Source organism: Phaethon aethereus (assembly GCF_964289735.1).
Source record: "Phaethon aethereus genome assembly, chromosome: 8".
In the NCBI taxonomy this organism is placed as follows: domain Eukaryota; kingdom Metazoa; phylum Chordata; class Aves; order Phaethontiformes; family Phaethontidae; genus Phaethon; species Phaethon aethereus.
This window is the reverse complement of record NC_138584.1, coordinates 21,988,094-22,012,196: the sequence shown is the minus strand read 5'-3', so window position 1 is coordinate 22,012,196 and position 24,103 is coordinate 21,988,094. Positions and strand designations below refer to the sequence as shown.

Below are 24,103 nucleotides of genomic sequence, written 5' to 3'. Positions count from 1 at the left end.
AAGGTATATAAATACACTCTACAGTATACACTTTATATAATACACGGTGAGACAGGAGAGGAAGAGATGTCTTTACAGTGGCCAGAAAATGGACAGTACCAGACTTGGGCAAGCTCAGCATTCTTCGTGCAGTCTAGTTCAGAGTGCCCTTGGTTTCCGTTTAGAAAAAACCCTCCGAACCCGTACCAGGGGCAGGAAGGACTATTTTTCCCTATGAGCAGCTTCTGTCCCGAGTCCTTGTTCCTCTGCTTCAGTTGTGGCGGGCAGGGGAAGGCAGGCTGGGGGGGGTCCGGGCAGAGCAGGGCCGAGCCCCGCGCCCTCCCGAGCTGCTGGGGGGGGGCGGGGCCCGGCGGGGCGGGGCGGCCGCCGGGCGCGGGCCTCACCTGGCGGCGGCATGGCCGCGCGGGGCCGGGGCGGTGCCGGGGGCAGAGTCCAGCGCGCGGAGTCGGCCGTGGCAGGAGCCCGTTACAGGCGCGGAAGATGCCGCTGGGGCTGAGGAGCAAGAAGAAGGACAAGTCCAAGGAGACCTTCAAGCTGGTGGAGAGCGAGGCGGCGGCCCCGGCCCCCGCGGCCCCGGCCCCGGCCGCGAGCGCGTCGCGGCTGCAGTTCCACACGCAGCTGGCGCACGGCAGCCCCACGGGCCGCGTGGAAGGCTTTGGCAGCGCCCGCGAGCTCTACGCGAAGATCGCCGAGGCTTTCCGCATCGACCCCTCCGAGGTAGGGCCGGCCGAGCCGGCGGGCGGGCGCTGCCCGGGCCCTGGCGCCGGGCGCTGGCACCGGGCCGCTACGGCCCGTAGAGCGGCCGCGCAGGGCGCCGGGGGGAACTGGGGGCGGTTCTGCGCTGCAGCTGCCGGCGGGCTTTTTGCTCGCAAGTTTTTGGGGACGTGGGTGTTTTCCACTTCGTGGGGAGGAATTCCTTTTGCTGTTTCCAGATGAGCATTACCAGACGGGAAAGGATATAGGCGTAACTGCATCTAACCTTCGCACGGAAAAACAGCGGCCCTTTTAACCAGAACTTCTCCCAGTGTGTTGGTTAACCTGTTGCCATCCTGCAGTTTAACCTAACTCTTAAGCACTGGGTCGGACCATTTGCATTGCGCTTGAGTGGAATAATTCTTTCCAGTGCAGACTGTACTGACTGTCGTGATTCGTTCCAGTTTCAAAAAAAAAAAACCCCATGGATCCCTGAGGGTAAATACCCAGAGTGAAGGTAATGGGGGGTATAAATGCTTTAAATCTGACTACATTTTAAAATTCCAACTGAATGTGACGTTTGGAAAGTTTTCTGCTTTTCCAGGTAATTACTTTTTTAAAAGGCCCACTGTTTAAGTGAGTTTATTTAAATCTGCAACAGGATTTTTTTTTAACCCTGCTGCCTCTTTGATCTTTTTTTCTGAGCCAAGTTTCAAACATTTGTTTGGATAATGATTCCTTTGTGTTTGTAAATGCATTGTTTTCTCTTAGTTAAAAGGTGGTGGCCATATCAAGTTCTTCCTACGTGGTTCTGTGAACCTTAACCTCTGAGTGGCAAATTGAAGCAAAGTGCTACCATTTCGTTATGTGGCTGTATAGCTTCACTTGTGTTCTTCTTTGTAGGTGGCTCTTTTAAAGTAGTAAAGACTACTACTGCTACAGACTTTGTTCTGAGAGTTTGCTGTGGCCTGACCTAGCAGCATTTGACACAGTAAATTGTGTGTTTAAAAAAAAAAAAAAAAGTGGCAGAAGCAGTGAATATAGTTTAACTGGTCACTTGTTGCATTAAGTAATGAAGTACCAGTACTGTTGCCAGCCAATGCACCTATGTCCCAGACCTTCACAGCTGCTTTCTGACTTTCTGTTTCTCTGTTTTCCTTCCATACTGAGCTGCTGTTCCCCCTTTTGTTCTGTTCCCTCTCTTCCTGTTATACCTTTTACTCTCCAGTTCTCATAATTGCTGGATGATCTTCTATTTTAGTTTTCTTCCATTCACTGCTGAACTCTTGTTACTGATCTTTTGGCTCCACTGAGTTGACAGAGAACAGTGTTCACCAGGAAATAAAATTTTGTATGAATGCTGTGTTCCCATTTCTCCTGCTAGATGTGTAAATCTGACACCCCAAAGGTTTTAGAGGAAGCACCATATGTTTCACGGGCATCTATTGCCAGCCTTGTGCTAAACTAGAGAAGTTTCTTCTCTTTTTCTCTCCACTGTCCCATTCTTGTTTGGGTTTTTTAAATTTGTTTTTTAAAAATGTGGTTTATTGGTAAAAATAGATGGAGAAATATTGCTGGAGGCACTGAACTTAAAATCTTTTACTCAAGAAATTCAGTGGGCTTTAAGAAACTAAGTTGTACAAAATTAAGATAGTGATCAAAAATACTTCCTGGGGTAAAGGTGACACAGCAGATTGAAGAATCGGGACCAGAGAGTTTTGCAAGAAAATTTTGGATGGACAAGATAAAATAGGATAGATCAGTAAATAGCAAGGGGGGGGGGGCTATGAAATGTGAATTTATTAGCAACTGCTGAGCTTGCTGGAAGTAAGGAAAGACTAGACATTTCAAATGGTATTATCTATTAATTAAAGCTGCTTTTGGACAGGCAGTCTGGTGTAAAGAATAATGCCAGAAGCTACACCTCATCAAACTGAGAGACACTGAGGTACTCAAATGCCGTTTGTAGGTGTTACCTGTCTAGCAAAGTGTCTGTGACCTAGCTATGCTGAAGCCTGTGGGCAGTGTGATACCTGAATGCCTTTGGAAACAGGTACTATCGCAGAGATCTCTGCCCTGTAGTGACTGACGTGGAAAATAGTGTGGGAGGGGTGAAGGCAAGAGCTCAGTGTAGAGAGCGTTTTGATAAGTGTTGCAGAAGTGAATACATTTAGTATGATATGTGAATTTATTGCCATGTAGGCAAGTGTATGGATTCTTGGATAAGTTTCTACTTAAGTGTTTTAGTATGGTTCAGGATGGGCTATACTTGTAATCTGTCACTTCTCCTTTTGACTCCACATGGTTACAGCACCTCATTCCTCTTTGTATCGCATCTTGCAGGACCAGCTGCGTTTAGCTTCTGCTGGAGAATCCTTTCCAGGATCTGTGATTGACTGCCAACAGTGACAGAGCAAAGCTTGTATAAAACACAGTATTTGTTGGACAGACACTGATAAAAACTTCTGTGCAGACCTGGATCATGAGTAGGATAGGATGGGGACAGAACAAGACAGGTATAGCTTCAAAGAGGGCACTCCTTCACCCCTATGATGTTTGCTAGGCATCTGTGAAGGAGTGAGCCATAACAGCAGCTTTCCGAGGCTTTTCCTGTACTCATCTTTTCTTGCCTAGGTATTTTATTCTTCATCCATCTTCCTAGGTGAATGTATATCTCAGTTGTCCCCTTTGAACCTGACATTCAGCTTGCATTTCTGCCCTTGTCTCTGACTTTTACCACGACCACCATTTCTTCTTTTCCCGGTCCAATGTGAATGTTCTTTCCACATGGAGGAGGAGAGTGAAGATGGCTTCTAGCACTGGATTGTCTGTATCATTAACATGAGTGCCGTTTGAGGTAGATCACATTGTTCTCGATTTTTAACTTGATTTCTTCAAAAGGGTTTCAACAAGAAAGCACAGAGCTAAACATAATATAAATAGATGCAATTCTCAACTAACAACACAACCCATCCACAGTTACATGTGTGTTTCTACTTACATAAGTAATACAAATGTCTCCCCAATTTTTTCTATAGCGGATGAAGTAGGAAAAGTAGTTGGAAAAAATGTGTATGGTCTTGGCCATTTAGGATTGCTGCTACACTGCGACTATCGGGAAATGTAGCAGGGAATATTCCCTGTAAGAGTGAAAGTGCTAAGTGGAGCCTGCATAATAAATAAATGAGCACTGACAATGTGGGCCTGTTAAAGCATTTGGTGGTAGTCTGCTTCTGGGAGAGCACGTGGTAGGGCTTTAAAGTATTCAAAGCAGCTAATCGGGCACTGGGAATGTGGATATTAAAGTCTAACTGTAGCAGGGCTATTTCTTGATCGGATGAGAAGGGAGTTGTAAACCGCAGAAGCTATATGGACTTTGGGTTTGTGTACTCATAATTTGCACTTTTGATTATTTTGTTTGCTTTGGAAGGTGAAATATGGTGGGGCTGGTGAGGCAAGTTGAATGCTCAGTGGGTGTGTCTGTCAAGAGCCCGTGGAGGTTGGGGGTTTCTTTCACAGTGGAAAGAATTTTGCTTTCTAAGGGGAGTACAGGAGAAGGGAGACCTTCCCAGTAGCACCAAGGGCAGAAATGCAGCTCCCTCTGTCTCTTCCAGTACCAAGAGTTCAGCTGCTGAACTTGTGTCTGGGCTGCTGTTCCATGGGCCTTGGCCTTCTCATGCTAAACAGTTAAATATACTGTGAGGCTCTGCCACACTAAACTTTCATAGAAGCATTTGATTTAAACCTGTTCAATTTAAACTTTTATGAAAGAAAACTAAAAAATAAGCCACTGCTGAAACTTAGGTTTCTGAATAAAAGGGACCTTATAACAAGAAAATCTGAATTGTATTTTAGGAGGTTCGAGAAAAGGGTCAGCTTGTGAAATCCTCATCACCAAAATGTTTGAAATTTTAGAGTGTATGCTTATCTGTTGAATAAATTGTTCACAGTCTTGCCTACCGATTGAAGACTTTAAGTGAACAAACTTAACACTCCCTACAAGCCACCTCCTTCCAACCCCATGGCAACAATTGTTTGCTTGCTGTTCCCCCAAGCAGTGCTTGAATTTCATACCCGTATTACGTGTGATGCTTGCCATGTTAATGATCTGTTTTTCAGATACTTTTAAGCTGTATGGAAGAACTTACACTGTAATTCTTGTATGCTGTGGATTTAGAAAAAGAACAATAAAACACCAAATGCTTATAGTACTTTGTATTTGGGGAGGCAAAGTTGCACACCTGATAGAGAACCAATAGCACACTAGAACTTGGAGGACTTGGTTACTCTTCCTGTTGCTGCAGCTAGTCAAGGCTCCTATATTTCCCTCATGAGGGATAAAGTGAGTAAGGTACCTAGAAAATGTCTTGGTGATTTCTTGATATAATGACATCTACGTATTATGTAGAGAAATATGTCAGTGGGTGTTACATCTTGCTCCGAAGTGGAATTCCCATTTCCTCACCTCTTAAACAGAGAAAGTGATTATGGTCTCCTTTGTAAAGTTATCTAAGATCTACTGATTTTTAAAAGCACTTTTAATAGCTTCTGAGCATGTTGTCTATCAGTCAGCTTATTTTTGAGTCCTTCTCAAGGTATAGGCTTAATATGGAAGGTGAGAATGTAATTAATATATAGGATATGCAATATGGTCCTGCGTGTATACTTTATATAACACATAGTGTAACCCTCTCTTTCTTAGCTAATACAGTTTCTTTATATAACACACAGTGTAACCCTGTTTTTATTGGCTAATGTAGTCTCTTCCTCTTGAAAACACTTATGCAGGGAATAATCTGTTGGTAATCTTATCTGACAAATCTATTTTATAAGGTTGTGCCTAAGCCCCCAGTCCCTGCCAGCCGAATGGAATTTCCTTGTTCTGTGTGCCACACAAGATAACTGTCTCGGTGAAGGAGGTATCCTAGATACTTCGTGACTGGTGTAACAGTTATGATTTATAATATCTTGCTAAAGTTGGCATGAAATGCCACAGCACTGGTATGCTGAGTTAAAGATCAAATGCATATGAAGGTTGAGGGTAAGAAGAGAGAGAAAAGACTTAACAATGAAAATTGCACATTGAATTTTTTCTTGCTTCATTTCTGCCTAAGAAAACTACTATTAAAAGTATACCGAACTTTGAGTAAATGGAAGGTGTACTATAGTGGCTGTTGTTTAATTATTTAAGTATATAAGCTGTTATTAGATATCTGTATTAAACTTATCTAAAATCTATCATGATATTAAAATATCATTTTTTAATTGACGGATCTCAATCATGTACAAATAAAGCTGAGCTGTAACTGATAGATGGTGTAACTGTGTATTATCCTGAGTAGGTACATCTTTAGTACATTACTCTTTCCATATATCTGTTCTGAGAAAAAACAGTTGCTCACTAAAGAGGATAAAGAATGATTTAAGTTTTATTTTTGACTGGCTGATGCTCTCAGCCTTGTGGTTAGCACAGAACTGACTCACAGAAAATTCTGCAGACTTATAGGCTGTAGTAGGAATGCTGTCCAGATGAAGGTCTAAAAAGAGAAACTCTGGATCGAGTTTCTAAATATCACATTTCTGCTCTGTTGCCAATTTTATCTATTCAAAGGTGTGACAGTAGTTACTAGATGATTGTCTGTTTGACAAGGTCAGATGAAGGATGCTAATGTCTAAAATGTAAAGACATAGTTCTTGTTCATTGTAAGAAAAGGAACTGAGTTGCAGTTGTAAACTGGCCCAGTTGTTAGGTAGCTTGAGAGAAATGAAAATGTGTATGTGAACTTTATATAGTCTGAATTGAACCTTTTTGGATAAAAAAAATGCTGGTGATTAGATCTGATGATTGTTTATAAAAGAAAATTTAATTTTCTGTTTAAAACCAGCTGAATTTCTCTAGGTGATATTACTGCTTGAGTATTGGTTAACTGAAAAACTTTGCATTATATGAGGGAATAAAACTAATGTCTGTTAAGGGTGTGCTGTTACAACTCTTGCTGCTAAAGTAAGGTGTTAGATTGCAGTGGATGTTTGATGGATTATATGAGATAAGTAATTAGGCTTTGAAGTAGGGCTGTTTTTTTAATTAAAAAAAACAACAACTAAACAAGACACCCCTCATCAAGAGACACCATCTCACTACTAAACTTCCAGTTTTTAAAACCAAACCCCCATAGTTATAGAATCTGAGTTCTAGAAAGTTTCAGAAACTTAAATGTTCTTTGTGAAATACATTAGGAACAGTATTCACCCCTTATTTGGTCTGGAATAGAATTGAATATGTTGGTGACTTTCATTTCAGTTTTTCTGCTGTCATCCAGTGATGCCAGAAGGAAAGAAAAGGCATTTGAAGTGTTCTGGTGCGGAAAACCCCATAACTGGTACAAGCATAGTGAGGGAAGCTGGGAAGGCAGGAGGAGACCCCACTTTTCCAGTGAAGCCCAGGGGATTGGCAGGCCCGCTGCTCCCCAGGGACTGCTACCAGAGCGGCAGCAAAGATGAAGGACACTGAGCGACGTCCTGCTGCTGCTTTTCTCAAATGCTAGGCTGGCTTCCCAGCACATACTTCTTTTCATGTGTTAGCACTGCTTTTTCCACTTCATAATTTGGAGCTGGTGTGGGCAGTGGGCTGCAAGGGGCTCCAGGGTGTGCTCTGAAGGAAAATAACGTCCAGCAGATATGGGCAGGAGGTAGAACAGTATCTGCTTTTATCTCTTGTCCTACCAGAGCCCATGTGCGTCCTGGTGGCAGCAGAACCTTTGTCTGGTGGTTTGCAGCTGTGGCTTTGCCGCCTGTGCTGGAGAGACAAATGGGGTGGCAAGTCTCTTTCTCTTCCCATGCTTCCAGTTGCATGTGAAAGATGGTCTTTAGGGGCACTCTTTGCTTCAGTGAAGTAGGTTTTAGGGATTCTCCAAGTTTCCCTTGGAGCATAGAGTTTCTCTATTTTGGCTGCTGCCCTGTGCTCTCCGGCATGTGCTGTGTGGGGCCTCTCTCCTCTCTGGCTACAGCTTGGAAGGGAGCAGGGCAGGTGTAGTTACTCTAGCTGTCACGGGGAGCATTGGGTTTGTTTTATTCTTTTTTGGCTACGCTGTTCGGTACGGCCTGTACTCAAAGAGCAGAAAGCCCAAAGCCTGCCTGGACTGGCCAAATTCTTCCATGCAGCACCATGGAGGGGAGAAGCACTGTCTCTGCCCCGAGCAGTACAGCTGGGTTAGTCTCATCCTGCCTATGCCCAGGACAATAAACCTCCCTGTTAAAGAACCACTAGTATAAGTTCAGGGAGAAAAAGGAGTGCCTGACAGCCAGTGCTGAAGGGAAATCTCTCAGGCTGATTTAGGAAGAAAAAAATTGCCTGTTTTCTTAAGTTGTGCTTTTAATAAGTTGGAACAGGGATGACCTCCACTTATGCTGGAGGAACAGTAGGAAACTAAGCAAGCTTGTTGGAGAGAACGTGCTCTGAACTAATGGTGGAACATGTGGAGCTATACAAGACATTTCATGTTCTCTCCTGATATTTTTGTTTTGATGAGCTCCATTTTTTCCCCGCAAAACTGCTTTGAAGCAGTTACATTTTGAAGCAGCCCCTAGTGAGGTTTGAATTCTCTGGAGTTTGGGGTGGGTGAACAATGAAGCAAAAGTTGGTGGTGGCTCTTCGGTTTGCTCACTCTAGCCTCTGGAACAAGGTGTTCTGCCCTAGCTCAAGATGCCTGTGTCAGAGTTGGTGTGCTGGGACAGGCTGTCAGAGGCTGCTCACACAGATACCTCTCTCTCCTTTGCTCCCTGCGAGCTCTTATCCGCAGCGCTTGAGCTATTGATGCTTCCTGTCATGTGCGTGGATGGAGACTATCACATCTCCTGGGGCAGCTGGAGAAGGAGAGTAATTGTAATTTCAGCTATGGATCTATCAGAGAGGCCAGAACTATGCTCTCCTTTTTGATTCCTATCAAGCTCACCAAACCTAAAATACCATTGAACTTAAAAATAACGTGTTTGCTTTCCTCCTGCACAGATCATGTTTTGCACTTTGAACACTCATAAAGCTGATATGGACAAGCTCTTAGGTGCACAAATTGGCCTTGAAGATTTCATATTTGCCCACATAAAAGGGCAACGAAAAGAAGTGGAAGTTCTTAAAACTGATGTTACGCTTGGGCTTACCATTACAGACAATGGAACTGGCTGTGCATTTATAAAGGTAAATTTAATTACCAGTAAATACTTTGTTCTGTAGAAGCTTCTGTTACTATAACAGTTTAATTATTGTTTTAATGATCTTTAGAACTATAAAATCTTTCATTATCATATATTAAAAGTAAAAAATACAGTTGCTTTTCTTTAGCATAATTCAAAATTAGTTCAGCTATTTCTGTACTGCATGACATTCAAAATTAGTTCATTTGTTCATTGCCTCTGTAACGTGTATCAGATTTACAATGTGAGCATTGTATTTTCTGACCTACCCTAAGGTGGTAGGTGTTAGATACTGCTTGCATCTGCCCCCTCTTTTTTTTTTTTTTAAAAGTGATTTTCTGATGTCATTGATTAGGTACTTATAGAACGTCTGTCACTCATGTGATAATGAGATCAAGTTCTTTCAGTCTTTATGACTATTCACAGGGCAGAAGCCTTTGTGCTGTATAAGAATAAGTGAGAGTACAGTGCTTTTTCAGCTTTCCAATATTGTTGCCTTAGGTAGGTAGGATGAATTAAAAGGTGCTAAGGATATGGATTGACATAATTTCCCAGAATTAACTTGAGTAGCAACTATGAGTGGTAACGTGTACAATATATTAATCATAATTACTTTCCTCGTCCTCTTCTATGTGACCTCCAGATAGTATGTTTTCAGACAAGTAGTGGCTGAGGAAATGGTGCTACCCTTCTTGATGGACTAGGTATTAGGAACCTTAATCACATTTTCTGCCTTTTTTAGATGCTTTGCTCTAACCTGCTCCAATTATCCATTATTAGTGAGGCATTGGCAATTATCTTCGATTACTGCTGTCTCAATTGCTGTTCTCATTGCTAGTGTAAACAGAGCTTCTTGTATGGAGAGGCTGTATTCTCTACTCATTCCTTAGCTAGACTTGAGAAAGTCGAGATGCAGTGGAGGTTTCAGTAAGCAGTTTGGCAAACTCATGGCCTCATTTTTATATTTATAGACACAGAACTCTGAATTTCTAGTGGTAGCATCCATGCAGCCTGTAGCATTCAGTCACGCTGCTGCTTATGTGGCATTTTAAAAGAAGGCACTGAAAGCCGTGCTTCAGTGATTAAAGTTCACGTGTGCAGTACTGTAGAGTGTTATTCTTGCTGTGCTTGGTTCGTAATATGGAGGGAGAGAACAGCCAACACATAGACCGATGCATAATTGGAGCATACTGGAAAACCCTCATCACGTTAGCAACACAAGCTGTAAATTCCAGTGAATTGTATAAAACTTGTTTGAACAAATACATCATTGTCCTTGTACTGGTCTAATAAGCAGTATAATGAAAATGGTGCAGTCTTCATGGGAATGCATCAGTTTAAAGGAGTTTCTAGGAGCTTACTTTGTTGCTGTTGCATATTTAGCTAACGGATTTTTAAAAACAGCACAGAAAATGCATACACAAAAGTAACAAACATACATCTTTTTTATACTTTTATATACTGGTTGTCTAGGTAAATGACTAAGCAGAGACTGTCTCTACTTCAAAGTTGAGTAGACTTATTTTTATTTGTGTATTTACTTTCCTTGAAAAATTGTTACTATGTTCCGTTATTAATCAACAATAATTTACCTGTGTGTGTTGTTGAAAGCTGTTATAGCCTGTAGTAATTTTATTGCATTTTGAAAACCAGGGCAGTTTCTAGGTTTGATATAGAATCTGGCCAGTTTTTAAACCTGACACTCTGAACTGCAGGTTCTTTTCCTGTGAAATCTAATGTTGTAAAACTTGGTGTCATTCTACTTTCACGAATTTGTTTTCTGGGTGTGTGGCTAGATGGGAAGGTGTATTATGGAATCAAATTAGCCATTCAAAGACTAATAGTAGAACTTTAAACATGACGGACTGGTGTATAAGGTGACATTATAAAACGAGGTGCAATTAATTTCAGGCATTGCATAAGAAATATAGATCCTGCCTTCTAAATGAAATGTAGAGCACTTGAAATACAGGCATATCAATTGCATCTTAATTAGTGTGACAATGTAGCTTAACTGTCACTGGTCAGTTGACTTGGGAGTGATGATAAAAACTGTCATATTAAAAAAAAAAAGTTTGATATGGCACAAATAACATAGCCAGTAAATATTGCTTAAACAGTTTTGGTGTTAGGATCCAAGTGAAGAAGAAAAACTAAATGAGAATGAATTCAACATGTAGATTAAACATTAATTGGAGTTCGGTGGGCACACTTTTGAATTCTGCAGCTGATAACAGAAATGCATTTGGGACCTGGTTTCTGGTGTGTGTACAATACACCTCTCTTCACCATGAGGCTTCTTTTTGCTTTTAATCTAGGTTAAAGAAAAAAGTGCTAGAAAGAGTTAAACTCAGCCTGAAGCTAAAAATTGTTGCAGCGTGTTATAGGACACCGAGCACTATCACACTTCCCACTGACTCTCTCAGATGGAGGCACGTATGTGGGCTCAGATGTGCGCACATAAACTAGAAGCAGGTTTGTGAGATATGCAGCTAGGCTAGGTGTTACAGTAGTAGGTGGTAATATGTTTATCTCCCTTGTCTCACTGTTATCCCACTCAAAGTTAGCCTGAACAACATCAGTCTTTATTGAAAAGTACGTTATTCAGGAAGATACTAGAATGAAATTCACATCTCCACAAAATATAAGATACTCTACTATTTCATAGCTTTTCGATTAAATAGCCATAGGATCATGGCTTATGGGACTTAGGCACATGATAAACAAATATGACAGCATATAACAACAATAAACAGAATCACTGTGAAATTGTCAGTATCCTTTAATTGATTTGATAAATCATAGAGAACTTTTAGAGATTGGGTTTTTTCTCACTATTTAAATTCTAGTTCACAAAAACTATCAATACTAGTTTCTGTTACACTTTATGACCTTTAGACCATTTTTATTCCATGAGATGGCATTTAGAAGAATTTATTATTCTTTATTTTTCTTTCAGAGGAAACACTTTAATATGTATCTTTATAGCTTGATAAGGAAAATTGTGGAAGTTTTATTACTATCGAAGGGTCTTATTAAGATCAGCCCTTTATAGTATGTAATTTTTTAGTATATCACACACATTTTTTCATGTCCCTGGACCATACTTGAAAAAAGAGAAGTTCTGTTCCTGTGCTTGTCAAGCTATTAAATAAAAATAAAAACACAAAAGTCAATTAAACATTCACATTACTGACATGTTTGGGTTCAATTTTATAGCACAAAAATTTAGCTTATTCAGAAACCTTAATTTCTAAAGCATGATTACATTCTCCCCCCCCCCCTTGATTTTATATTCTATGCTCCGTAAAATACTTTGAAAAATAATGTTTTCCAAAACGTGTTTTATGAAAATCTTACAGACAAAACACACTGCTGGTATAATAAGCTCAATGCTATTGATGTTAACTGACATTCTTGACATGCTGCGGTTTCACCTCTTTACCTTTTAAAGAAATGTTTCTAATTCTGTTTTGTTTTGTTTAAACAATAGCGAATCAAAGAAGGTAGCCTTATGGACAAAACCAAAATGGTCTGTGTGGGTGATCACATAGAGACTATAAATGGAAAAAATGTGTCAGATTGTCGGCATTATGAAGTTGCCAGAATGCTAAAAGACCTGGAGAAAGGTCAGGTGTTTAAGCTGGAGTTGATAGAGCCTATGAAAGCATTTGGTGAGTGACCTGATTGTCCACATTTTTCACTGGATATCGAAATCCCCACATTGCATTGTGTTGTAAATTTGTTTTCAGATTGCAGATACATGTCCACCCAAGGTAACATAACTGATACAAAAAAGTTGTGGTTTTCCCCCTTTTTTTTCTTTGAAGTGGGAAATTTGTGAATGGATTTTCTTCCATCTTGCTTTCTCCAGCAGTAATCTTCGTGTGGGCTGCTTCAACCTGCGTCTCAGTTGCTTGATTCCTTCACGACCGCATGATGATGCAGAATAAGTACAGGAATTATCTCATACACACAGTTTTAAAGCACAGCTCACTTCACTAATGCGCTGATCCTGGAACCTCCTCTTCTCTCTTCCTGTATTGATAATCCCTGTTCAGATTTTTCTACTGGGGATTGCACTCTCTAATGCAGGAGGATGCTGCAGAAAACACTGTCTGGGATTCCCTAGAGCACCTCCTTTGCTGTGTGCCTGCCTGCTTTCCCCCGCTTTCTTGTGGATCTCTAATCATACAGCAGGTATACTTGGAGTTGGAAGAAAGCCGTATGGCAAAGCCCTGTTTCTACCTACCACCTACATGTTATGAGAAAGTGATACTTGTACAGGAGGAGTGCATACCTACTGCTAATCCTTCTGTGTCTTAATTTTACCAATGTGGTAAACTAAAAAAAGAAAGAGACTGAGTTTTAATTTTCATCCTCTCAATTTTTTATATCCCTTCACAAACCATGTAGCGTTCTTCTGTAATAAAAGCTTCAAAAAACTGCTAAATGCTAAGTGTGTATGAGTCCTTGTGCATGCCTGCACTAACAGCAAGTTAAAAATCGCCGTCTTCACCACAGCAGCAAAAATTTGAAATGTCTGTTTTTCAAATCTTTTTTTATCTGTTAATAGTTTACAACTGTTGTCATACACCAGTCTTGACACTTGGTGTCAGAATAGCAGCAGAAATTGAAAATGAGAGAAATTTGAAGGTTTGCTTTTGGTGTTTCTGTGAAGATTGAGGGTTATGAGTTAACCTCTAATGTGTTTGGATGTAAGTTGATACTCCCGTTAAGTAAATGTGTATGTTATACATTATGCTAAAGTAGTATTACATATGTGTAGTCTTGCAGTTGGTTATATAGGAATACCTTTTTAATATGGGTGTGTTAGACTGCCTGTGATGTAGAGAAGGAAACCTGCTAATTCCATGACAATATCTTTTATCTGACATTGAATTAAGAGGCAATAGGAGCTATTTAGATAGATAGATTTTTGGAAGATGCATGTTATTTTTTACCCTACAGAAATTAATTTACAAGTTGCAGTGCCCTATGGGTTAGAATACCCTGCTTAGGTGCAGTTAGGCTTTAGGCACAAATTTATTTGAGATAGTGTTTAAGCTGCAGCATGCTGAGAATAGCCCCAGAGGAGATGACAAACAAGATCCAGATACTGCTGGACAAGTAGGTGCTGAATTCCTATTAGTTTCAACAGAAGTTTGTGAGGGTATAGAAATAAGAGATAAGTCTCTGTGTGAAATTACTTTTATTTTTCCTTCCCTTAGCAGAATGTGAAACAAATATAATTTACTGGTTGGATATCTTTCTAGCATGTGCACACAGGCTGCCTCAGCTACACTAGGCAAGACTCGTAACACAGAATTAAAGACTTGTCCGAATAAGATCGGTCCTTACCAGTCACAAGCTAGCCCTCTTCAAACTGATGAAAAATTAATAGAAACAAAATAAAGGCAGCATAACTCAAACTCTAGATTTAAATCATGTGAATATGAAAAATAGTTTCTGTGATGGTCAGCAAGCTCTGGTCTGAAGTATTGCAAATAGAGGCTGTGTCAAATCGTGAGTTTTAAGGTGCTAATGGTGACAGAACTAGAAAAAGATGTATGTTGTATCAGGAATGACTGTTTGAAACAAGTCTAGCAGAAATAGTGACAATTTTAAGGATGTTTTAAACTGTCCTTGAAGCAATAAAAAGATTCAGGGTAAGCGTTGGTCCTAAGTATATATGTAATACACTGTGCCATATCTATTTGTAAAAATAAAATAAAAATAAAATTTACTTTTCAAGACTTGTTCAGCAGAATAATCTGGATTTTTGACTATTTATGCAAGAATGATGAGTCGAAATCTACCTGGACAAAATGAATTTAGCATGTTAAAGCCTTGCCCGCAAGGAGAGCTTAATTAGAAAGGCCTGCTGTTAGGAGGAGGAATAATCTGGTAGAGAGCACAGCACAGTTAAAAACAGTACTGCAACGTTATCTCCTCTCTTCTAGCACTTTCCAAATTAACTATTTAACTCCCACATCAGTAAGTAAATTAAAGCCTTGCCACTCTTGAATGTAAAATTAAGTCCTAGAACAAGAAAGCCAAATCTTAAATGATTCCATGCTCCATTTAGTAACTGGGGTGCCCTTGCCCAAGATTAAAGAAGGAAAGCTGAATTCAGGTAAAGAAAGCTTTGGGTAAAACCAGATATTCTTGTCAGAGATTTTTCAGGTGAATCATGACCTTGGTGAAACCAGTAGAAAAACTCCTGGACATCTACTTACAGACATTTCACCTATGTGACTGCAGGTGGTCAAATTGTTAGCTCAGTGTGGCTTATCATGACCTGTTTAGCAGTGGTGTTTGCACCATTGCATCAGTGAAAGGTGGAAAAGTTGCAATGCTAAACCTGCTACATAGTCAGCATGTAAAGACCAGGACAAATCCGCATTTGACTGATGACTTTGGCCATTATCTAATATTAAGTAATAAATACTTCTACTTTTCTCTAGAATAGGGAAATAAAGTTATACAAAGTGCACATAGGAAGTTGAGTGCAATAGGCCTGCATAGATACATTGGTTAATGGAAGGCCTAGCTTCAGTGCAGTCAAGCAGATATCTAAGTTTGAAGACAAGAAATTGTCCGCAAAGCTATGCTTAGAATACAGTTAGTTTAAAAGTAAACTTTTTACATATGTCTAGATCTTGATTACAACAAAAAGTGAAGGTAATGTAAAAGCCAAAGCAGATACATCATATTCTGACATACTGTATAACTTAGTTGTGTTTTGATATCCTTTTCTTTTTGTTGTTATTGTTTGTTTTGTCTTTAGAAAAGCTGGAACCGAGGTCCAAAGGTGGAGCTCTTCCAGAGGCTAAAATCTCCAGAGGAAGAGAAACACTTCGGCTGAGAACCAAAGGCCCTGCTACTGTGGAGGAAATGGTATGGTTATCTTGGGGCCCTTCAATAATTTAATCATCTAGCACCTGATTTATTCTTCCCCAAGGTTGATACGGTAAAGTAGGAAGGAAAAATCTGGATGTTACAAAGCTTGCAGGACTTAAGAAGACTGCCTTCTGCAGGGAGAAATGCTTATATAAAGTTGAAGACTAGCAGGGATAGGATGGGGCTGAGGAATCTAGAAACAGAGAGCCTATATTTAGATGTCATGGATTACATGGATAAACTTAAGGTAGGTTAGACCAAGGAGTGTTGAAAAGATGGAAGGAGTTAAAACAAAAGGCGGGGGGGAAACAGTTGACGAGTTGGTTCTATTTCTGACACTGCAAAGTGTACTGGGCTGGTGTAAGGGTTGTTAGGAGAGGCTAATAACGTACATTGACATGAATATGTGTAAAACCAGGATTAGTGTCTGGAAGAAGAAATGTTACTTATTCTGGGTTCCTCTAAAGCTGATGAGGATTTGGTGAAGGTCTGTATTGTCAGATGTAAGCTCCCTGTTTAGTTTGAATGTGACAGCTATGTGGCTTGATGTTAGGAGGAAGGCTCAGGTTTGTGAGCAGAGGGAAAGAGAGTGGAATAGTGTGTTTTACTTGTAGGTTTTGTAAGTCTAGGTGGCTAGGTAGGAGTAAGGATAATTAGTGGCAAATTGCTGTTCATTTTGAAATCTGCATGGGTATAATCATACTTTGGCTCTTTTTCTCCCTTTATTCCAACAAAGCCAACTGAAATTGAAGAAAAAGCAATTAAAAAAGTGGATGAGCTTCTTGAAACATACATGGGGATAAGAGATATTGAATTAGGTGAGTTTTTAATAGATACATTCCTACAATATTAAATAAGTTCTCATTTTCTGTAGTGTAAAATGTATTGAGTATAGTCTCTGGATGTAAGCAAGGCAAAATTTGTCCAGCATGCAGTCTCAGAAACTTGCCTGTATCTCTGCAAATGTGTGTGTCTCATAAAAGAAAGAATGTCTCACTGCAAGCCTTATGATGTAATTAATTAATCCTCTATTCTTCCTGCACATTATCTATACACTGTTGCATGAATCATTTACATGTTTGCCATTAACTGACATCACTGTATTCTTTCTAGCATATATTTTCTAGTGGAAGAAAATATGTGTTGTGTGTACCACATTTAAGGATTGCTAAGGATAAGCAGGTCTATTTGCTTTTTTACTCTTTTGAACCTTGGTGTAGACACATCAAAGTTGATCACTAAAGTTTGAATCTGAGTTCTTCATCGGTGAAAGGGCAACTATTTAGTAAGGCAATTGACAGAGTAATTGCACAAATTTATCAAATTGTCTAAAGCCTGTATTCTGAAGAACATGGGAAATTTTCCAGAACATTTACTAGCTATCACAGTCATCATTTTATAACGAAAGAAACTATTCAACCCCAGTGTCATAAGTTCCTTAAAATTGCACCAAACTTGTCCTTACAGCTGTTGCATCTCTCTGTTAACCTGACAACTAAATAGGAACTTCTGTTTGCATGGGAAGAAGCTGCAGTGTAGCTAAGTAAGAAGTGCTGCTGTAGCCAGCTGTGGCTGGGTGTAGTCCTCATATGATCTTGTGTAACTGCTAATACTGAGACAAAGAGGAAGGTATTTATTGTTATGGTAATATTTAAAAAAATAAGCCAAGAATTAGGAATAATAAGCTAAATGGAAAGCAATCTTGAAAAGAAAGCTTTTATGCGAGAGAAGTGGAGGAGGCAAAGCAGAAGAGAAAATAGCTCTGGCATGAAGCTGAGGGCAAAGCAGGAGGTTACCACAGAAGAATGAGAACAATAGGAGATTATCTGAATAGCCAAAAGTCCTTTGTTGGCTGCTCCTACCAGCAAGCATCTGATTGGAACTTCTACTAGTTTTCTCACAGGAAAAATTGTGCATAAAGTATTATTAGTCCCCCAGCCTAAGGTAGAGATGGGCTTCCTGGCGTAGAAGAGAGCGTGGAGCTGCCAAAAACTTGTGAATTTTGTTTTTTAGGTAAAATCTAAACTTTCCCATTTCCAGAAAACTAAAAATTCTCACAACTTCTGTTCTCAGCAACAATAATGTGTGATGTTCCTGCCATGTAATATGTTCCTGGGAGCTTTGTGTGGTGCTGACCCTCTCTTCAGGTTAGGGAGGATCCCAGGTCCTGTTGCTCTCCTGCAGCCTCTGCCGCTCGGTCAGTCTCGAGCTCAGGCTTCAAAGCTCCGAGTCTCGTGCCAGCTGTCCCTCTGGGAGCTGTTTTTGTCCTGCAGCTGTTGCAGTCCCAGTTCAATCTGGGCTTCTGGAGGCTCCTGTCCTTGTAAGTTACCTCCAAGGTCCCCAGGCTCCTGGCCCTACAGGAATAAGCGGCTATAGGTGTTCTGGGTTTGGTGTCCATAGCCCAGAACCCTGAGATCCTAGGCTAGAACACTGTTTCTTGGGATGTTGAGGTGTGCTGTTCTCTGCTCTGGGACAAGGAGGCAAGTTCCTGTGGGAATTAGTGTTCCCTGTGTTTTTGGCTTTCATTACCATAACGGGATGGCTCTTGTACAGTAGAATGAGTTCAGCTTTCAGCACATATGGCTGAGTTGATTGCCAAGCTCCTGGTAGAGTTTTTGCCATGAATATCTTGATTATTTTTTTTTTTCCCCAAAAAAAGATCTAATGTCCTTCATCTTTCGGCATGTAGTTTGGAAAATTTCAAAGAATGCCTTAAAAGAACATGCAAAGAAGGAAGAGATCTTTGTCCTCAAAGACACTCTCTTCTTCCCAACTGGGTGGTTGTTTTGCCTTTCACCTCTTCCTTTTCTTCCTCCCAAAAAGGCAGCGAGACAAAGAGACACTGTTAGGAATCAAAGTCTACAGGGTTCACGTAGCTTTAGTTTGCACCTTTGAAGCATCTCCTAAAGTTCAAATCTTGGAGTCAAGAACCAACAATGATAACAAAAAAAAGTTTTTATCATTTTAAAACAATTAAACAGCTCTAGGACTCTTTAGGAAAGGAGAGCTAATCACCTGTCACAAATCTGTTCAATTAACATATGTCAGTTTTTCATATACTGGATGTGATCAGTCACCCATGAAAGTGAAATATGAGGAAAGGATTCATTCAGAGAATGCCAATCACGACTCAGCTAGAAATTTCACTCATTACTCAAGCCAGATTAGTTGAAAATGCAAGTCATCACAATGCGACAGCCGACAAGTGATTAAGATCTCAATCATTGCTCACTCCCATGCAGTTCTGTTTGTCAGAAGCTTTGGATGTCAGTTAATATTGCTCTTTCATCTCCATTAAAATGACACTTCCATGGTGTGATTGAATTCTAAAGCAGCGCCCCAGTTTTAAGCCAAAAGTTAGAAAGAAAGGAAAGAAAAAATAATGTAAAATTACAGACAACATTAAAGATGAGCTAAAGCCCTTAATTTTTGCATAATTAAGTATCTTGACAGTTTTGAGAATGGCTGACTAAATCTACACACAAATCCCTAAGTTGGAGCAAAATGCTTGGAAATCATTTAATAGAAAGGCATATACTTTTTTTTTTTTGGCACAGATTTTTATTTTCAGAGCTCTAAATGCTGTTGAGATTTACATACCTGCCTTTTGAATGCATGTTTACCTCTTTACCTCTATTTTACTGAAAACTGGACTTAATCTGCAGAAGGGACACTTGGCTCTGGAAATGTATTCCTCAGCCATTTTATGGGCACATTAGAAATAGGATCAATGCTTGACTTCAGCCTTCTTTAAAACATAAATGCACCATTGAGAGAGAGTTCAGGTTATTTTAAATCCTGTCAGTGCTCTCTGGTAAAGGAAAGTGAACAGTTGATTAGTAGGGGGGACTCAGGAAACAGTGGTAGTGAAAAATACTGGTGGCATTTTTTTTTTTTTAAATTGGTGAGGCTTAATTGTTATGAACTGTGTTTGATCCCAAAGATTCTGGGTGGGAGGAAACCTGGATCTATGGGATCTGACCCCAGAATGCTACCCATAGAAAAATGATGGCAAAAAGGCTTTCCTGTCCAACTTTTTTCTTTCAGCATCCTTTGGCTAGCTCTTCATCCACTGATATTTTGTTCTATTTCTATGCTTTTGGATGGCTATTTCCTTTTTGGTTTTCCCTATAATATTGTCAGACGTTACATATCTTTGCATTTTCTCCATCTCTGTTTAGAAGAATTTCAAATCTACTTCTCCAGTCTTGACTTTTTCAAACTTACCGTATAGTCCTAGCAGGTTTAAACTTTTTGTCACCCAAGCTTCTTCTGTTGTCTCACTAATCCAACCCAGCCATATTGGAGAGATGTTTTTGACTAAAGTGATATTCTCCCTGAATCTATTCTTTTCTGTTACTGTCACCAGACTTTTTCTCCCAAAAGATCCTTTTGTGTATACTCTGGGGTATATCGTTTATGAGTGTTCATTTACTCTGGGATGATAATGGGAGTTTTGTGAAAAAGGGAAAGGTAGCAAGTCTGGTTAAGCAAGAAAACTTCTCCACTTCAAGAAGAATTAGTACTTAATAAAGAAGCAAGAAGAAAGGATATTTCTAATGGTTCCCTGAGTGTCAGGTCTGACAGTGTTCAACATGAAACTAAGACCAAGTAATGTTAAACGCTGGAAACTGCAATGACCTGCTTCATTTTCTGTCATGTTGTAAGGGAGCTGAATGTGAATTTTAGCTCTTGTAAAGTGTCAGGCCAGAATAATAATATTTGTTACCTTTTGATGAAAGCAAAGCTTCTGATAGCATTACAGCTAAATAAATATTGAAGTTTCTGTTAAGACTTCTGAAGAAGTTTTTTTAGAAGTTACAGGATAAGATACAAGTAGCAAAACCGCTATGTAAGGTTGATAATAACAATGGCAGGCATATTGTAGCTTTCCTGGCTTGTGCTGTATGTGTCTATCAAAAGTGAAAATAAGAACTTTGCGAAAGACCTTTGAAGTTATTTTAAAGGGACTAGGTTTAAAAAGCCAACATACTTCTTTGTTCATATTCTGGGAAGCCTGATATCGACCTTCTTGGTTAAAGTTGAGAAGACTTCTAATTCCTTTCATCACTTTTAAGTTTGCTGAACTTTTCACATTTTATGTAAATAACTTTTAAGTTTGCTGAACTTTTCACATTTTATGTAAATATTTCTCAGGTATGAGCATTGCCTGAAGTGAGATTTAAAAAAATAGCCCCAATTGTTTTCACATTTATTTTATCTGGAGTGTGGAAAAATATTGTATTGGAATAAAATTCCTGTAATCACTTATTGTGCAGCTGTTACAAGAAACAGTGGGGGAAAGGGAGGGGAAGTGGAGGCAATCTGGCACAGAGCTATCACCCTCTGAGAACCAGTAAAGTTTTCTTCAAGTTGGCAAGTATTTGCTAAATGCCGTGGCAATCGGCAGTTTTTATTTGCCTTGGGAATTACACATTGCAAATGTCATTGTGTAAACATGCATGTTCTGCACAGCTGTGCCGCCGGGGGGATGCCACCCCGTGTCTGTGTTAACTACCTGGGGAAATGAGGATGTGTACAGTGGGTGACAGAGAAGGCTGGTCAGCTGTAGTGTTCCTGTATGTAAGAAACTAGTGAGGCAGGGTTCAGCTTTGCGCATTCGTGTGCATCAGTGGTACAACTTGTGTGTGAAGATCAGAAAGGATGGCTTTGCATCTTGTATCAGCGTTTGCTGCGCGGTAATACAACTCTGCTGACACGAGAGGTCAGCACCAAGCTACCAAAAACGTACGCCCCAGCGATGATGATCCTGCAGTCTTTCCACAGAAGCGTATTTCATTACATCAGGTGAATTTGGGAAGGGGAACGTGCTTTAATAAATATAGAACATTTGTGTACTATATTATGTATATAATATAGTATATTATGTTTTATACTTGTACTTTGGTAATGTTGATTACGGTTGCTCAATACAGTTGAAAACACTTTTATTTGAGGCTGCTGCTTTCACACGGTGGTGACATTCTTACTCCTGCTTGGCTGGGTTGAAAGTTTTCTTTGTCTAAATTTAGTGGATTTTGTTTTCATGTTTGGTGAATGTCTAATAAACTATTTTTGAGGTTCAATTTCATAATTTGGGAAGCTCAATCTTTAAAGAAAATTGTGTTTGAAATAACATGTTCTGTTAATGACAGAGTTTATTACTGTGTAATGCTGAGGTTTCAACTAGGGCAGTTGGACTGCAATATAATGCTGTTACCTTGTTTTATTGCTGCTGTCTGTGTCATATGGCTCTTTCATATATCTTGACCAATTTATCTTAAAATTGGCTAGATTCCCTGTTCCCACTCTTTCTGCTGGAACACTTGCCTAGATCTCACTCTATTGATGGCAACTTTTTAATATCTTGGGTAACTATACCTAGACACATGTCACACTTGATCTCATGTCACCTTGCACAACTCTTCTTCCTCTAACCATCTCCCAGTGTCTGTATAGAGTAACTTCATATCCTGGTTCATATTCTGAAATTCACAAAGTTTAAATTACATCCTTCACCTCATTGCCTCTGGGATTGCTCCTCTGCAAGTACCTTCTTATGCCACAGTGTCAGGGGATATAGGGTGGTGTTGATAGGACAAATATTTGTCTTCTGCTTGTCAGGAACAAGAGTCCCCTGTTTATTGCCTGTTTCCCATCCAGACTCCTCTGAGTCAGTGTCCCAGGAACTTCAGAGAGGACACAGAAAGAATCAGCACAACAGGGACAGGGTTTCTTCTGGCAGAGAAACAGCTCTTGAGAGTCCTTGAGAACCACTAGTGGTGCCTGGGAAGCTGGGTCACACTTGAACTGTCTTGATCACAGCAGTTTGTTTGTGAAGATTTATGTAAATTTTCCTTGGACTGCTTTGTGTAGTTTGGCACACTGCAGTTCAATTTGAAGCCTCATGTCTGAACGTAGTTAAAAGCTTCACGTCTGAACGTAGTTAAAACCAAAACATCAGATTTCTTCAAAATTACTGTTGCTGACATCCACAATGTGGAATACGACTCAAGTTTACTCACAGCTTTTTACAAGTTTGCATAACAGCAAACACTGTTTGCCAGAAGTTCATAACTGTCAATAAACTTGAGCTGAGTTTCAGGTCAACAAAATAATATTAAATACATTTAATAAAACTTCAGAGCAGGGGAAGTTTCTTTTCCTTTTTATCAGAGATTTTGCCATGTCAGTACAACATGCAGTAGACAGCAGACTGTCCCAGTGAAGAAGGTCGTCTGTGGCTTCAGAACTTCCTTCCCATTCTCAGGCACTGTAATACATGTTTTCCACTTGGATTTTTTCTTTGTTGTTTAGAGGAGAAAGACATTCAGGTTTGCCTTTTCATCTTCTGGTTTAGATCAGCAAGCTCATATCAAGCTCACTGAAGTTGGTGATGAACTGGCACGGCTCTTAGTGCAGAAGAGTTGTGCTTAACCTTCTTTTTAGACCTACGCTTCATGTGCCTTCAGTAATGAATACAGAATATAATTTAATAAGGTTAAAATGAAGGTTTGTTGAATTAAAAATTAAACCTCTGCCAAACAAACAGAAGAATATACAACAAGCACTCCAAGGAAGCTCTCCTGTTTATCAGAGCAAAATGTAGCTAATCTGGGGGGATTTAAGTACTTAATTCCTATTGAATCCTAAACTCGGTATGTAAGCTTTCCATCTCTCTAAGCTGACCTTACCTCGGTTTGAAAATAGACATTCAAAAACTATGTTGGCCATGTATGTTAGCTGTGACTTTCATGATAGTTATATTATTTTGTTTTGTTGCTTTTTAGCTGCAACAATGGTGGAAGCTGGAAGAGACAAGAAAAACCCAGATGAATTTGCAGTGGCATTGGATGAAACTCTTGGAGACTTCGCATTTCCAGATGAGTTTGTCTTCGATGTATGGGGAGCAATAGGTGATGCTAAGCAAGGACGACTGGAATGAGAACTGTGCAGTTTGTCAATCCCTATTTGAAAATAAAAAATAATTTTCAAATACGTACATCAGAATTTTAATACCTTTATTGATATGAATCCAGGGTGCTCTGTATAAGTATTCTTTTCTGAAACTTCCTTTTGCAAAGGAAGGTTTCTAATAGAAATATGAAGATAAACCTAAAGTTCTGACAACTGCACATTTAAAACAAACATTTAATTTACGTGTAGAAATCACTGTGAAGAGTGCATCAAGGAGGTATATTTATACAGACATTTTGTGAAAATTAGGTATTTTTTTATTGTACATACACTTTGATATCAATATTCTGAAGAGTGTTAAACATACGCAGCAAGGAGTTTGGATTATTTTATCCCTTTA

The 24,103-nt window shown here is 39.7% G+C and overlaps 1 protein-coding gene across 1 annotated transcript; it reads left to right on the top strand.

Moving 5' to 3' along the window:
- Positions 1–480: 480 nt before the first annotated feature.
- Positions 481–23,731, top strand: GIPC2 (GIPC PDZ domain containing family member 2; the record flags this gene model as incomplete). Its single annotated transcript, XM_082002974.1, has 6 exons — positions 481–717; positions 8,702–8,887; positions 12,377–12,557; positions 15,674–15,783; positions 16,523–16,604; positions 23,577–23,731. 6 exons carry the CDS (start codon positions 481–483, stop codon positions 23,729–23,731), a joined length of 951 nt encoding a protein of 316 aa, XP_081859100.1.
- Positions 23,732–24,103: the final 372 nt, after the last annotated feature.